This window comes from Peromyscus leucopus, chromosome 13, assembly GCF_004664715.2.
Source record: "Peromyscus leucopus breed LL Stock chromosome 13, UCI_PerLeu_2.1, whole genome shotgun sequence".
NCBI classification, from domain to species: domain Eukaryota; kingdom Metazoa; phylum Chordata; class Mammalia; order Rodentia; family Cricetidae; genus Peromyscus; species Peromyscus leucopus.
In genome coordinates this window covers 42,295,143-42,313,142 of record NC_051074.1, presented here as the reverse complement: position 1 = coordinate 42,313,142, position 18,000 = coordinate 42,295,143, and the positions used below count along the sequence as shown (strand labels likewise).

The 18,000-nt window shown below is 38.2% G+C and overlaps 1 protein-coding gene across 2 annotated transcripts in view; it reads left to right on the top strand.

The window, feature by feature from the left end:
- Positions 1 to 18,000, top strand: part of Spag16 (sperm associated antigen 16) — an 836,224-nt gene that overhangs the window by 409,728 nt on the left and 408,496 nt on the right. For both annotated transcript variants that reach the window (XM_037210300.1, XM_037210301.1), the window contains one exon: positions 9,288 to 9,473. In XM_037210300.1, the coding sequence (XP_037066195.1) occupies positions 9,288 to 9,473 (186 nt within the window). The remainder of the gene's footprint in view (positions 1 to 9,287; positions 9,474 to 18,000) is intronic.

Here is an 18,000-nt window from a genome sequence, read left to right as displayed (position 1 = left end):
ATGGCTGGACAGCTAATTAGAGAGTCCCAGGCCCCAGAGAGAGATCCTGTCACCTGAGAGTGACCACTGACCTCTACATGTGTGCACACATACAAATACACAGGAACATGGACACACACATACACACATACACACACAGACACAGACACACAGAAATACACACAAAAGAAATACTGTGCCTAATTCCATTTGGAACTCTCTTCAAGTCTGTACAAGGCATGGCTCTTCACTGTTCTTATTTTGAAGCAGCTTTGTGAACAGGTCGTAGCAGCAATGTGGAGAAAGGATTGTATTCCATTCCATAATTTATTTTGAGCTGTGAGTGTTGGGCAGTATATCCTGTCTCTGCTGACCTAGAATATATTGTCAAATCAATCCTCATAAGACTTGAACTTGATGCCACACTCACGATTTTTTGGTTACCATGTACTCCTGAAAGTCAGAAGAGAGTATATTGAAAAATTTTGCGACTCGGGAATTTTACTCACTCAGCTCAGAGGTCAAAAACAGGTGCAGAAGCAGCAGCCTCCCAGGAGCACTTTTCATTGCAGGAAGAGCACACCGCCTGTATTACAAGTTAGACTCAGAAAAATGCCTTGACTAAGTGGGAAATACACGTGTGAGACTGATCCCTGCTCTTGAGACTCATTTCCCTCATCCAGGAATGACTGTTAATATGCAAAGAGCAGATATCAAAGCAATTCGGTTCAATATTAAATGCAAGCCTACATTGGAAATGTTTATAATTCCCCTACACAACTCCTGTCTTGCTCCTGTAGCAAGCCTGCCCCTCCTGCCCCTAAAACTAACACCTGATTACACCTCACTAAGGCCTCCTGACACCCTCCCTGCTCAGAGCCTCATTCCATAGGACTCCAAGAAAGGCCTTTAGTAGTTGATTGTTGCTTGTCCACTCTGTCTAATTTTCTACTACTCTTCTCTTCTTGAATGAAAAAAAAACCTTAAAATCTGAGAATATACCATAATTTCCTGCACAATAAACTCATTCTTCTAATCCCCTATTTTTATGTTGTAAATACTTGTGTGTATGTGTGTGTGTAGAGATAGATAGATAGATAGATAGATAGATAGATAGATAGATAACTTTGTTCAAATGTGTCACTTTTTAAAGATGATCCTGGCCATTTCTGCCCATTCTCTGCCCCATCACTTCCATCCTTTATATTCATTTGGTAGAATTCTTAGGGAATACTGACACTAATTGGTTATACACTTATGTAACTAATTAGTACATGAAGTCTTTGAAGAAAATTATATCTTTGTATTTCTAAAAAGATGGTACATTTTGTGAATGTTAAACTGTACTTTAAATGCAAAAGAATATAAGACTCTTTCAAACATGAACTTTTTGAGAGGTAATTAAGTGTAGGATAGCTTGATAGATGAAATAAAAATGACTACAGAAGTTGAATTGACACACACAATGCATATGAACTGATTTCAATCTTTTCTATCAGTGAAAAACTACTATGACTTCACTAAGGATTCACATTGCCAATGAAAGAAATTGCCTGAAGCTGCTCAGCGGCTCAGCTGAAACTCCCAAAGCATTTCATCCCTGAATCCACACTATAACTCATGGTGCTATTAGGTGACATGCATCAAGCAATGACTTCAGCGGCAGCATTTTGCTGACACAGGTAGGGTGTGTCTCCTTGTCTCTCTGCGCTATAGTAAGGAGGACTCCTAAGACAGTCTGAAATGCTACAGACAAGAGAGAGAGCAGGGACAAGAGAAGACACAAGAAACAGAGACCCACTCGTTCATACACTTAGGAATCCTTCTGTTTGTTTTGTGTAATTTTGATATTTTAGTTTTTGTTTGTTCACATAATATTTTATATTTATTATTATACCTTAAAACATCTCTACAAGTATGATTTAATCAAACATTTGTGGAAATTTAGTATGGGAAAGGCATAGTCAAATAGCTGGTCATTACTAACATGAAGAAACAGACCTTGTCCTTAGGGACTAAAAATAATAAATGGCTATGATAATGTTAAAAAAATGAAGAAAAAGAAGAATGAGGAGGAAGAGAAGAAAAAGAAGGAGAAGGAGAAGGAGAAGGAGAAGGAGAAGGAGAAGGAGAAGGAGAAGAAGAAGAAGAAGAAGAAGAAGAAGAAGAAGAAGAAGAAGAAGAAGAAGAAGAAGAAGAAGAAGAAGAAGAAGAAAAGAAAGAGAGAAAGGAAGGAAGGAAAGAAAGAAAGGAAGGAAGGAAGGAAAGAAGAAAAAGAAAGATAAGAAAACAGTGCCAGAGAAACAAAGTATTGAAGATATAATTTTCAAGAGGTTTTCAAACTGGTTCAGTGTAGATTTCCCCCTGTGATGAGGTGAAAGAAGAGGAAAGACTAAAGCTCTAGAAGCACTAGGTCTCAGCTTCCTAGTGCTGAACAGGATCCACAGATGCCCTGCAGGATGTTGGCTTTCTGTGCTGGTACTGCAGGGGAAGATGGATTGAGTTGTCTGGCATTCTATCTGCAGCATTTGCACCAGCTGGTCCGCCAATCAATAAACCTCCTGGGTCAAATCTCAGCACTTAGGTGGCCTTTCAGATATCTTTATGACCAAGGGCCAACAAAGACTTCTACAGTTGGCTCCTCCTACTTCTCAGGCCACCTCTTCTTATCTCCACCCTTCTCTACATCCTCACTCACCCCATGCCTCACTCCCCTTCAGTTCCCTTTGATCAAGTCTTGACTGCCTCAATGCCTGTACCTAGAACTTGTGCCCTATGCTTCCTGAAAAATCAACTCTGTCTCTTGAGCTGCTGCCTAATTCTGCTCTGCTTTTAGCTCACAGTTCCTCTCTTCAGTGGATACTTTATGCTCTCTACACAGTGCACAGCATACCTCTGAAGAGGTCTTACTAAGTCATTTACTTAATTACCTCATTTCCCTCTTCAGTTGGAAGGCAAGCTTCATGAGAACAAAGACTTTGTCTTTCTGGTTTAACCCCCCTTTATGAGAACCATGGCTCTAGGCACAATGCTAGATATTAGCTGAGTTTTCCTAAAAAGAAAGTAAATATATTCTTCATATCTTTTGTTTCACAACAGATGGGTATTATAGAATCTGTTAAATGATGATTATTTTCTTTTATCTGCTATGTTATATAATAATTAATTCTTAAATAATAATAATGCATTTGTTAAAAGAAAAGAAAGTTTCAAATGTAATAGTCTTCAGATAGCCCAAATAATTTTTAGCCATAAAGTGAAAATAGACTTTAACTATGCATAAATATCAAAAATTTATGATTAGACAAGGTTATGCTTTACTAGAAAATTTATTTTAATGTCATATGTATGCACAAGTGTTAATGACCTAAACTACTCAGGAGAATGTCTACTGCAATCAAAAGGCAAAATTAAATGAATTCCAAATATTTTAGTTTTTAAAATCTTGAAGGGAATTCTAGAACCCGTTTATCTTATTTCCAGCATAACATCATCAGTCCTGATCTGTTGAAAGTTATTAAACCAGCCTATAAGCTTTCCTTTTCCTTTTACAACCTAAACAATGGCATCAATGCAAGATATGAAACAGAAATAGGAACAGAATTACAAATTACATTTCTAATTCTATGTTTTTTTTGTCCTGTTTAGCAAGATGTCTTACTATACAAAAAGTTGTACCAGTTTTTCATTGGAATCTCTTTTTTCACTGTATACACCATAAATAGAATTCCTCAGTCAGTAGTATGCTCTAGAGTGGAGGAGGGACACCCAGGGCATAAGAGATGACTCAGTGGTGAACATCACCTTTTTCTGTTTGTTTGTTTTTTGAGACAGGGTTTCTCTGTGTAGCTTTGGAGCCTGTCCTGGAACTCACTCTGTAGCCCAGGCTGGCATTGAACTCACAGAGATCCACCTGCCTCTGCCTCCCGAGTGCTGGGATTACAGGCATGTGCCACCACCACCTCCTGGCTAAGACCTGTTATTACTCTTGCAGAGGACCTGGATTCAGCACCCAGCAACCAAATGGTAGCTCACAACAGCCTATAACTTCAGATCCAGGGGATCCAGTACCCTCTTCCGACCTCCATGGTCACCAGGTATCCAAGTACAGCATGGATATTCATGTAGACAAAACACTCATGCACATGAAAATATAAGAAATCTGAAAAGAACATTCATGTAAAATAAGCAGCTTATCACTCAATACAATGATAAGGAATTATGGGTATGTCCATTTCTCTGTCTTTCCTACTCTCCACAATATGTGTGGCTTAGAATTGATTTTATAATGAGTATAGGAACAAGACCTATGTAGTAGCTCCCAGGCTTCTTTTATGTATAATAGGAGGAAAAGTGAGCATTTATCAGAGTAAACCTAATGACTGCATTCTATATATGTTCATGCTGTGTACAGGCCTTGTGATAGGCTGTTGCTCTTTTGCCCATGTGTCTCATTTATGAGTTCTTCTAGTTAAAAAAGAAATAAAGACAGGAATAAGACAGCATGAAGAGTAAACTCAAATACATATGAAGATTGACTATGTCTGTCTTCATATGTACTTGGATCTGTCTGGAAGACTGGATTTGTTACTGACATGTTGTATTCTTGTTTTAAACACATCTTATTGTATTAAATGCAATCTCAATGTTGAGCAGAAAAGAAAGTGGAAGGTGGTTAAGCAACTGAGTGAGGGGACCCCAAAGCTCTAAACAAAATATCCCAGGAAAAGGTGGTATTTTTTTTTTTTTTTGAGAACGCTAGATATCTTAGTCTGGGGGTTATTCTCTTTCCATGCTGTGCTTCATACCATCCCTCTTTGATGCTCCCCCGAGTGTCAGAACATTTAAAGGAAGCTTCTAGAGTCCCACAGAAAAGAAGTCAATGGTAATTTACCATGCATTATAGACAGAAACGAATTCAACAGTAATTTACTGTGTGTTATGGAACATTATTTTAACTGTGTAAAGATGTGTTACATTTGTTTCTGCTGCTTTTGTTAATGATGCAAAGATATGCTAGATTTATTTGATTAAATAAAATTAACCTGGGGTCAGGAGGCTGAGCAACTAGCTGACAGGAAGTGGGAGGGAGGAACTAAACGTAGTGAGGGTGGGCTGAGCGGAAGGATGGCCTCTTTTTCTGGAGACTGTAGCAAGGAGAGAAGGTGAGGAGCTACTTGTTATTCACCCCTCTAAGCTGGTAGGATTTCACCTCAACCTTTGAATCCTGAGTTCTATAGAAGGATAGGGATTTAGATAAAGTTCCCTTTAGGAGCCATGATGGAGCCAGTGCCTGCGGAAACAGAATTCCTGCCTGGCTGTGGTCTGTGCCGCTGAACCGCTGCTGGTAGCTGTGGTTGTAATTGCCAGTTGGGAGAGTTGCTTAGGGTTCAGCCACTGTATTGAATGCAAAACAACACTATGAACATCCCTGGGAGTTCATTACTGTCAGAAAAGTATTTTCCTTTCTTTGTTTATTTCTTTCTTGAATTCTGCCCTGTCTTTTACCATATCTCCCCCTCCCCACCACCATACACACACAGCAAGCCTTGGGACACAGGCCTAGGTGTTCTTCCATGGGCCTCTCCTATTTTCAGAATCTGTACAGTCTGCCCACAGTTCTGTCTTTTTGCTTCATTTTCTTTGTCATTCTAGATTGTTTCTAGGATTTTAGTGAAAACAAGGCGTGTCATTTGAAAACTACAGTAAAAAACACTTGGACAAGGGGAATTTTTTACTTCAGAAAACCAGCAAAGACCATTCTCTGTGTAGATGTGTACTGAGCTTGATTTATCCTGTCCCAGTGGAGAATTCACTCACTCTGCAAGCGATCTGCTAGCTCTTTATCAAAGGAGACAAGTATAAGAAACTTGCAGACACTTCTTCCCTAATGTACCCTAATGTCTGAGAGCTCTCATAAATGGTTTATACTAAATGTGTCATAAATGTGTGAATACATTTCTAATTTAAATTCTAAAAGTGGGTGTTACAAATATAAACATTTTATGAGCTGAGTAAAACAGAGAATAACCCATTTTACCTGTGCTATCTTAGGGTTACAGTTGCTATAAGCTGTGAAACACCATGACCAAGGCAACTCTTATAAAACAAAATATTTAATTGTGGCTTACTTGGAGTTCCAGAGGTTTAGTATGGTGGACCAGCCCCCACACTTATTTACCCTAGGAACTCTTGAGGAATGAGGGATAAGAGACTTAGTTAGAAATAGGGAGAGAGAAAACACAGGATAGACTCAAGTGGCCCTGGATCCTTATCCAACCAGGCCTATAGCTTTGTTCCAAAGAGCTATTTATAACAATGCCAAGGGGTGGAGCAAAAGACCTCCCACTTATTGTCACACCCTTACAAACACCTGGTACCCAGATCCGTGGTCCAAGCAACCTCCCATGATATCTAAAAAACAAAAGAAGGAGAAAGAAAAGTCCCTGTTTTTTTTCCCATCCCTGTGCTTAGCACCTGAAGGAAATGAGTCACCTGAACATTTGCATGGTATCACCTTTTTATTCTAAATTCCTTCATCCTGTGGTTTTAGCACATGTAGTGGCACACCTATGTTTTACATGTGAACACATTGGGAATTAACACTTTTGGCATATAGATCTTAGCAAGTGGGGACATACTTGCCTGCTCTTTGAAAGGTTTTTGCTGCCCCTGGGGATTTGGCAAGATGCTGGAGAAATGCTAACTTACATTACTGAGAGATTGTATTTTATACCCCTGTCTCACATGCTCTCTCCCCCTCCCTCCCTCTCTCTGTCACTGTCTCTGTCTCTGTCTCTGTCTCTCTCTCTCTCACACACACACACACACAAAGTCCACTCAGGAATGTCCTCTGTCTTCACAAGAATGAAAAGTATACTGTGTTTTATATAATATACATATTTTGAAACATGAAAATATTTTAAAAGAATATTCAGGCTTGTATTTCTTTTTATTTAGAAGTATTTATATCCATTTGTTATAATTTTTAAAACTTCTTTAAATATTACTTGTATTTATTATTAAATATCAGCTTGTGATACTTAAAAAGAAATGGCAGTAAAATATCCCAGTTGTATTTTAAATTAAAAGAGAAGTATATTAAATTTGTGTGGAGAGTTCTTCAGCTACAGGCAAAAGACTCAACAGTAATTCTTATCCTAGACCAAGACTTTGATCCCTGATAGCCTGCTAACACATAAGAAACAGGTTAAAGAAGAGAAAGAAATTGTTTTATGTTTGTTTAAATATTTTAGATAAATGTATTTTTTATTATTTGGTGTCCAATACCGAAAACTAAAAGTATAAATGACAAGAACATGCATGAACAAAGCGTTGCTACAAAGCAAAGAATATGTTTATTTTCTCTCTAACTGTGAAACCCTGACTGTCCTATGGCAATTTTCAGCTATGCTAATTGAAAGGTAAGTAGATGTCCTTTCTAACTTTAGCGGGAATATCTTCAGTGCATATAATCCACCACGCCTGCAGCATTTCAAGAGCTCCCTGCCAGTGCTGCCTGTTTCCTCTGTACAAATGGAATTTCTGTGGCCCACTTAAAATAAAAAGTTCACTATTAAAAGTCAAATACCTTTCAATATATTGACTTTTTTTTGTAATTTAACTAAAATATAATTACATCATTTCTCGTGTTCTTTTCGTCCCTCCCTACCTCCTGTGTCTGACACTCCCTCCCAAATTCATAGCCTCCCCTTCTTTAGCAGTTATTGTCATATAATCTTACAAATAAATAGACCTACACATATAACCTGCTGATTCTGTCCAGTGTTGCTGCATGCACATGTTTCTAGGACTGCTCCTTGGCACGGAATGACCAATCCCAAGGATATTCCCTGGGGAAGATTTTCAGGAGTTGCTAATTGCCTATAGCTCTTCATCTAGGGGTGAGGCTGCTGAGCTTTTCCCCATCTACAATAGCATGTCAACTGTTATTGGAATTGTTGAGGTCTTGTTTAGGCAGCCATGTTGTTGAGATTTCATGGATGCTACTCCCTTGTTATATACAGAAGACACCATCTAACAGAAGACTTCCTGGTCCTCTGGCTCTTACAGTCTTCCTGTGCCCTCTTCCATAATGTACCCTGAGTCTTGGGTACAGACATTGTATTGTTAATATATCAACTGGGGCTAGACGTCAATCTGTCACTTTTTCTCCACATTTTGACTAGTGTGGCTTTCTGTGATGATCTCCTGCTGTTTCAAAATAAAGCTTCCTTGATAAAAGGTGAGGTCTCCACTTACCAGTGAAAATAAAGATTAGTATTTAGAATGTAGTTAGGAATCATGCTGGTTTAGGAAAGTGGCAGTAGATGTACTTTCCTTCTCTATTCATAGTGTGGCTTTATTCACACATTCATCCAATTTTACTTATTTATTCTGAAGTGTTTTCTGAGCACCCCAACTAGCCAAGCATGATGCTAAGAACACAGAGAAAAGATGTGTTTCCATGATTTAAAAAAAAAAAAAAAAAAACAGGTTGAGGCAGAGGCCATTACAATTCAGTGTGTGAAAGCTACCAAGGGAACACAAAGAATATTCAAGGTCAACTCACACAAAGATGATGAAAGTGTAGTTTGCTTGCAGCTGATATTTTGGCCCAATACCCCAGAAAAGCCAGCTGCTCCTGATCATTGACAAGCACTGTTTCCTTAAACTGGATATAGTGTCCATTCATTGAACGCCATGGCTTTCAAAATATCTGCTAATAACTTCAATAGAAAAATCCAGTGATTCATCATCAATTACTCAGTACCTTAAAATTCTCATTTTTAATGATGAAGTACAAAAAACCCTGCCTTGTCCCTCATCTTCTTGAAGAATTTAATCAGTGTGACAAGGGTCAATGACAAGAGCTTTCTCCCTATTGTGTTTTTGAAGGGTCTTAACACATCTAGACGGTCTTCATTTTGAAGTCTCCCTTCTCACATAGTGTAACACATAACCTTGAACTCAACTCAACCTAAAAAGGAAAGTGCTGTGTTGGTAAATTAATCAGGAGCACTCTAGAAGATCTAATTTAAAAAGTACACATTAGCAGTTTATCTCATAGTATGAATTCCTAATCAATCAAAGTAAATAATTGTGTAGACTCAAATTTTATCATGAAGTCTAGCCATTTAAGTGTGTAACTGAAGCAAACAAACCTCAATTAAACACACATCACTTGTAATAGTATATATATATGTATAAAAATATATATTTTTATAAGTATGTATAAATATACACATGGTTCAGAGAAAAACGAATTGCATTTTAAACAAATTGTCTTCTTGTTTTCTTGAAAACAGTGGCAACAAGTTGGCTACTTCAAGTGGTGACTCCACAGTTAAATTATGGGACCTTGCAAAAAATGAATGCATATTGACCTTTGAAGGACACAGTCACGCAGTATGGTCCTGCACATGGCACTCTGGTGGTGATTTTGTGGCTTCTGCCTCACTGGATATGACTAGTAAAGTCTGGGATGTCAATAGGTAAGAACCACTTTTCAATATTATCAAGCTATATTGATATACATTTCATGAGTAGAGTGTGTTGTTTTCCTCGATACTAACACTGGGAAACATTACCAGAAACTGTTCACTGCTAGGATTACAGGGAGTGATGTAAATAATCTTTGTGAAATCCATTTCAAAAAACATTGATCTTTGTTGATATAATAATTCCTTTCTGAGTGTTCAGAACAAGATCAAGCCTGTATTAAGAGATTAAGGTTTTGTCAACTGGAAGCTGCTTATTAGAAACTGATAGAAATGAATATTTATTTTAAGTAGATTTTTTTGCTCTGCATAGCACAGGGTTGCTATATCTCTGCACTGTGGAAGTTGGTTTGGCAGTCATGAATATGATGGAGTTGGCTTATGCTCAATTTTTATTGATACCTTGGAATGTTTTCCCAAACCAATAATTTTTAGTAATTCACAAAATTATAGACATGAAAGTTTTATATTTGTCTTAATTCAAAATAGACATCCATTTCATATGCAGTATCAGTAACAGTATTATAATATGTTAAACACAAGTAAGTTGCAAAAATGGTACATTAGGCTATTATCAAATATCTTAATTGTTTCAGCTTAGAGGTTATCTGTCAGGCTTTGGGTCTTGTTTGTTGTTAAAACAATGTACAGGTATTGTGGGATTTATTAAGGCAACTCCACATGGTTAAAAGGGAGATTTATTTTGGGGTAACAACAAGTAAAGGGATTGGTTACAGGATCTGGGAGAGGTGAAGTGCAGTCCAGGGGTGTTCTCTGGATAACTCTGCTCAGTCTACCGTCCAGCTTCCAGGATCACCAGGATCCAAGAGAGCCAGCACATCTGGATCTCAGGTCTTAAGGTCTCCCATCTCGGCTCCGCCTCAGGGGCAGGCCAGAGGTAGGCGTGGCAGTTACCACAAGCCTCACTGGGGTAATATTTCCAGGCCAAAGCTGAAACAGCTTCCTACTACATACAGGTCCCAAATTGTGGATGATAACTCTTGGAATGTTAGGCCAGCTATTGTCATCCTATATCCAATATAACTTATCTTTAAAAAGTAAGAAAATTATGGAGCCATCATAAAGGCTGAGACTTAGAATTACACATACAGTTGGTCCCTTAAACAGCTGTCCTCCATCTTTCCAGAGTTATGAGTGGCATCTTGAGAGCAGAGGGCAATTGGGTGCTTGGGACCATAATAAAGACTCTCGGGAAGATTCAGTTGAAGGTTATCTTAAGCTCTGCATATAAATGATTTCCAAACGCTGTGCATCAGTTACTAAGCTCCTTTCTCTCTGCACTGTGCTTTGTTTCCTTGATGCTACCCCTGGGCTCTGTAAACTTCACTGTGGCTTTGCTGGATAGCATGTCTACTTGGCGCATGCAGTAGATAATGAGTCTGACAATGGGGGAGGCCTTCCTTCTTACTATCCCTTTCCTCTGAGCTTATTGTAAACTTGCTATCACTCCACTGGCTGTTCTTATCACAGCAGCAGAATCCAGTGACAGGCTTCTTTCTATACAAGCAGCCTCACTGGGGCACCATTTAGAGAGGAAAACGTCAGGTAGCAGATATTGCTTCTCCTTGGTCTGTATTTCCCATTTCTCTCAGAATATATCCTCTAGGCAGAGAAACCCCATTACCAGCATGGAAATACAATCCCCCCTGAGGAATGACTTCAGCCACTTCAACTACCAAAACCCCCTTCTTCAACTCTGGGGGTTTTGTGAAAGCTGAGCATTGATCATTTCTACAGTATTTCCTTTGTGATTTCAGTGTTTCGGTTGCCCTCTCTTCTCTGATGGAGTTTTGTCTGTCCCTTAGCACTTTCTTCTTCTCATTACTTAGTGAACAACTTACATAGCTGTCAGCCCTGTCTGGTAAGCTTTGATCTTTAAGGTAATGGGAGCCCTTACTAGACCATGACAGATTCAAACATAGGCAGATAAATAGCACAATCCATCTGAAAGGAACAACTAACTAAACTTTGCATATCCTGTCTGAGAAAGCATGACTCAGAGCGATAGATTTCTACCTAATTCTATCTAAAACTGGGACAGTTGTTTTCTCAGTGGGGCATTATTTTATTTGTAATAATCAATTGCACGAAAAAAATTCCAAGTCTATTATGCTTCCATATCATATGATCAGATTTCATTAATATTGACAATACTGAGTCATTGGAAATTCAGTGTAATTATGTAATTTTAGTCTTTTTCACATTTGACTTAGATGAAGATCCTAATACAAGACTGTAGTACATTGAAAATATGTCTTCAAATCTATTAACCATTCAGAATGTATAAACCCAACTATGGCTAGAAACTGCTTCCCAATGATCTTCACTCCCCTTAGAACAATTTCAAACACTATGATTTGACAACCTTCCCTTTGACTCTGACATAAATACTGTCATCACATTGATGCCCAGTAGATATTGACATAGCAGATCAAAATTCCTCTTGATTAATGTCAAAATCCTCTAAATTTAAAATTTTCCATCAATATCAGGAGCTCAATCAAATTCATCACCAATGACAAAAAGTGATACCGACTTTGAAGCTGAACTACTGCCCACAGGGACATGTAAAGGGAGACATTGATTACATCTGAAGGGCTGTTGATACATCTTTCAGAGTTATAATCAAAACATCAAGTTCTGATTTGTAATTACCCAGGGATCAGAGTCGTGTAGATATGTCTAAACTCTGAGAGTCTTAGTTTAAAATCTTTGGTTGCTTGAAATGGCTTAGTGACTTCAGGGGAGAGTCACTTGCCTTGGTAATTTGGGTGTTGGCAGAAACTGTGTCTTGTTGTGTACCTTACTGTTCTCTGGATGCCCTGTGGTTCTTAAGAATGGAATATTTTGGACTGATATGTAATGTTGTCATTCAATTGGCTGTTTGCCAAAATGTTAGATCACTGGGAAGCATAACCTATATAACATTTCAGATAAAGCTTCATATTTGCTGAGCAACGTTAAGAATTTTCTGAACACTATCTAAGGACTCAGTGGGGGTAAAACCTCACTCTGCAGAGGTTCTGTAGCCTATTTTGATGGTCTTCCCAAGGATCACATTATGAACTGACAGATGTATGTGTTGCAGTTAGAAATCATTGTTTCCTACTTTGGTTTTAAAATATGCCCTTTAAGGTCAGTCACTAAGCTCTCATGCACACTTGAGACACACACACCTGCACACACACATTCACACACACACAAACATGTGCATAAGCACATACATATTCACACACACAGCACATGCACACTTACATATACATACAAAGAAGTATACACACAACTGCACACACACACACACACACACACACACACACACACACACACACACACACAATGTATCCAGGACACAGAATGCTTGGCATATGACTGTTTACTTGCATGAATGAATAAGTACCCATGAAATCTGTACAGTAGGAGTTTTTACCTTCCAGATCCATATGAAGTTGTGTTATAATTTTCTGTCTTATCCCGCACGAATCTATAAAATGATAAAAATTGGGTAGAAGTATTAAAAATGATCTCAGTCACCTGTAAAAAATAATTTGTTTCTTCTCCTAGGCATTTACATGTAACGCCAATGAATAAGTGTTTACTAGATGACTGAACAGTGTTGGGCTGTTACAGATACACGGAGACTTTCAGACTCAATCACTATCCTCAGTGAGTTTATAAGTCATTTAAGGATGTAGGGATTTTGAAGCAATCATAGAATTTGCAATGCATCTGCTCTCTGTATTATTGCACCCTGTATTCTGGGAGAGTCCTGGCTGTTTTTCTTCCAAGGTAACTGTATTTGGCGAAGCAGCTTCATCACCTTGTCACTTTGGTGTTTGGAAGGCAGACCGTGTGCTGGTTCCACTTGTCGCTGGAAGGAAAAGGATTGGAAATGGCCAAAATGTCGCTGAGTGTAGCTGCCTCAGCTGCTTCAACCAGACAGCAAAAGGGCAAGGACTCAGCAGTCTGTAGCAAGGATAGAAAGGAACAGGGAGACTTGTAAACTTCAACAGCTTCTCCCTCCCAAATGCTGGGAAATAAACGTAATGGCCTTAATGCTCTGCATATTGTTTCAGATGCTCTTGACATTCCGTGGAGAAAGGAAACAAAGCAAGTTAAGAACCACGTTCAAGGTGTGGTTTTTCTCTGTATTTTGTTACTAGGAAGCAGATTTTCCAGAACCCTGGGTTTGTGGGAAAATCATGTTGACAAAGAAACCATGAGCCTACAGTTAGTAACTCACCCATTCTTAAAATAGTCCTTGAGGCCCCAAATGTATATCCACAGGAAGTGGAGTTCTAGTGTTCCCTAGTCACAAGGGAAAGGAAGAGCACAGAACCTATGTTAGACACAGCCATAGAGAATAACGGATACGGGAAAACCTTCTGTGACACAAAGGCAGGACACATGCAAGAAAAATGCATACCAAATCAAAGCAAACCCTGGAACCACAAAGCAAACATACAAACGGGAGTGGGAAAAGTGTTCCTCTTGTGAGCATGCCATGGCTCCCATAAGGAAGTTTCTTCAGTGCCTTGGAGAAGTTCCTTGACTTGCTTTGTCAGGCAATTCACAAAGTAGAGGGTTTGTGTTTCTCACCCTCTTTTCCTCTGTTACCATTTGTACAGCTGCTAGTCCATCCTTCCTCCATCATTTGTGGTGTGCAGACAGCAGAAACTCGGTTTTACCTAGTTGATCAGCAGAAGGGACCACTCTGACCCCTGGGAGCACCTTCAGTACCATCCAGAGAAGACGGACTATAAAATACACGGCAGTGACTGATTGTGATCTGGGGTTGTCTCCATTTCTAGATTGGGAAAACAGGAGCAAATACTTGTATGCGGTGGGAAATGTGGCATCGTTATATGGCGGGCAGAAAGGTGTAGTAGAGATGTTAGTATTCATTTGTTTGTTCCCTTCTCTCACATTCACTAGAAACATGGCCGTCTAAGTGCTATTTCTCAGCTTTGCTATTTTTCAAATGTGGCTGCACTAATAACTTCTACACAGCAAACAATAGTTAAACTGATAGGGACCATTTTCATTTTTGGATCTCTAGGGTATGCAATGGCCATAGAAGCCAGTTATTTTTCTTTTAAAAAAAATGAGAGAGCAAATCTCCACATGCTTGGATTGCATGACCCCACTCCACCTCTCCCTCCAGTTAGCCTGTCCTGTTGTCTGAGGAACTCAGGAACAGGGGAGAAACTAAGTTATTGATGTCATTTTATCCCAGCCTCTTTGTTGGGGCACTTGCTCCTGCTGGTCTAATACAGGCTTCCTGTGAATATTTTCTAGGTGATGCATACTCCCTCATGACTTACTTTTAAGGCAACTGGGACAAGTCTTGAAGTATTTGCAAATGTGTAGATGGGGTCACTTCATGAACATTCTGACTGTAGTCAATGGCTCTTTAACTCTTCTCATGTTATGACCTTAATATACATTGTAATACTGCTGGAGCCTATGAAATCGCAATTGTCAGCAGAAATACTTGTAAGTATAATAATGGGTTTGCATAGGTTATAACGCCGTAAGAGTAGTTGTAAATTGTTAGAAAAAGTGAAACTATTATGCATGTGCCTCCATTAGTAGAACTATGATTTAATAACGATGAATTAAACAAGCACCAAGATTTAAAGTTTATAGTAGTAGTGACTTTATTCATGGGAAGAGTTGAGAAAGTCAGTTTTACTGATTATAATTAAGCTATAAAAATATAAATAGCATTTTCCATATCGATATTATTCTAGTATTCTAGATTCCTTCCTGCCTCCCTTCCTTCCTCCCTCCCTCCCTGTCTCCCTTCCTTCCTTAAATATGTATTCTTAATTCTTTATTAAATAATGTATTCTTTTCTTTCTTTATTAAATATGTATTTTCCTTACTTTAAAATGTTTTTTAATGTATGTATATGTGCACAGGCATAATTGTCTATATCTGCATCAGGTACAAACATGTACCTTGGATGAAATTAGACTGTTGGAGCTGGAGTCACTGGTGATTATGAGCCAGCCTATATAGGCAATACAAGGACAGTAAATGCTCTTTAAGCACTGAGCCATCTCCCCATCTTCCCAGTATTTGTTTGTAGACCTAACAAACATGCAGTGAAGCCCTTATCTAATTTATTATTCTAATCACTACAGCAGTGTGGTGGTTTGAATAAAGATATCCCCCAGAAGCTCATATATTTGAATGCTTAGTCAAAAGGAGGTGGGACTTTCTGAGAAGGATTAGAAGTGTGGCCTTGTTGGAGGAAGGGTACTATGTGGGTAAACTTTGAGGTATCAAAAGCCAGTGTGAGAATCTCTCTCTCTCTCTCTTTCATCTGCTTGCTGTGATTTAGAAGGTAAAGTTCTCAGCTACTTCTCCAGTGTTATGCCTGTCTGCTGCCATGCTCCCCACCATGATGATCATGGACTAACCCCCTGGAGGTGTAAACAAGGCCCCAATTAAATGTTTCTCCTCTGAGTTGCCTTGATCATTGTGTCTCATCACAGAAATAGAACAGTGACTAAGACAAGTAGTAAGAAAATAGATGAACATAGATGGCATTGGATTGAGAAGAAAAACCATATCAAATGAGTAATAATGTATTAGCCTGAGATGACAAATTTTGTAGAAAGAAAAGCATGAGGGATGACCAAAAATTATGGTCATGGGAAAAGATGATATTTTCAAGGGGTAATCTTTATTGTAAAGCTGATTAATATTTGGAAGGTCTCAAAAAGCTGAGACAACTAGCCAAGCAGGTATCCCGGCTCTTCTGAATTTTCTATGGTGATGTCAAAACTCATGTTTTGACAAAACTATTGAAAGGCGAGTGTACCTGCAGTAAATTTAGCAGACAGTTGTTCAGATCCTTGTGCATATGTGCATTTTGCAAAGGGCCTCACAGCCCATCTAGTGCCTTTTAGCTTCATTTTCAATGAAATGGCAGACACCTGCTAGTTTTAAGTACCAAGTTCAATCTTCTTTACATATTAATAGATGGCTATGGTGAGTTGTGAGATCAGACTATGGAGAGGAGGGTGAAACACAGATACCATTGGAAGCGCCTGCTCAAAAAGCACTGCCAAATCCAGGCAAAAGGTGAGAAAGGCTTGATCCATGCTGGGGCCAGCCATTGTAGTAAGAATTCCTTGTATCCTGGGCAAATATGGAAGAGAAAGCCAACAGGAGTTCTTGAGCTAATATGATCTGTGAGAGACAGAGAAAACAAATGACCTGTTAATATTTAAATGACTAAAAAGGAAATATCACTCTCTTTATGCTGGCAAATTTCATAACTAAGTATAAAGGGGGGATGTCCTTTGATTGTTCCTCTAACATTTCTAGGGAAGAGAACTGAATGTTCCTTCTGTCCACTGGCATCGCTTCCTACTGAATTTAATAATTCATCGGTCAATCAAAACCTTGGGCCAGATGAGTGGAGAGAAACAGAAGGAATCACTTAAAAGTAGGAAAAGGAAATGTGAAATATTAAAATTCTGGTTCAGTGAGTTATTTCCTGTTAGTGAAATGTAGTATTCATTTCTTTTGGACAAATAATGTGCTAAATTGAACTTCAGAATGAGAGAAAATTCTTTATTTCTGAACAACATTTCTTTATTAAAAAGTAATAAAAGTTGGGCTTGATATTTATAATATAAAATATTCCATTAGTACATTTCATGTTCATTGTGACTCACTAGCAAAGTTGCCTGTGCTGGTAAAGAAGGACATATTGTACAATATTAATGATTTTAAGACATAATAATGTAGGAAGAAGTATTAAGACTCAAGGGCATGGATTATTTCTGCACTAATACTTGTCTTGTGTTGTGAGGGTCTCCAATTTGCCTTGTTATACTTGAAAAAGCACCCAAGGCATATATTAACCGATTGCTAAAGTAATGCTTGAAACATGATTATGCTATATTAAAAGAAATGGTTAGGTACCTCTTGTGATTAATATGTCCTGTTCTATCCAATAATGATTCAACTTTTCTGTCTGAAAATGAATAATGCCTCCGTGGAATATGAGTTTGAAGAGATATCTAAATGTGGAACATAAAGAGAACATGAAAATAATGTTTTTGACTTTAATTTCTCTCCCCAAAAGAGCACACATTGCATGATTTAAGAAATAATCTGTTTTATAAGAAAAAAATATTAAAGCTAAGGTTCATACTTTATTTGGAAAGTTTTAGTGTGATTTAAATATTTAACAGTTCTCTCACAGCTAATATGGCTTCATCTGTATTTGTGAAGAATGCCTACAGCAAGTGCCCATTGCAATAAACTCGATGTGAAAGTTCTTTTATATTATTATGAATGAATCAACAAATAAGAGGATGTATTTCATGAGGTCTTTGAAATGTAATCCTATAGCCTTTACACAATAATACTATTTCATATAAATGAGTTGTATAATTCATATGTAACTTATATTAGATGAGATGTACTTTCTCCTTGTTAGATTATATACCAAATAAACTAAATATTAAAATGAATTTGG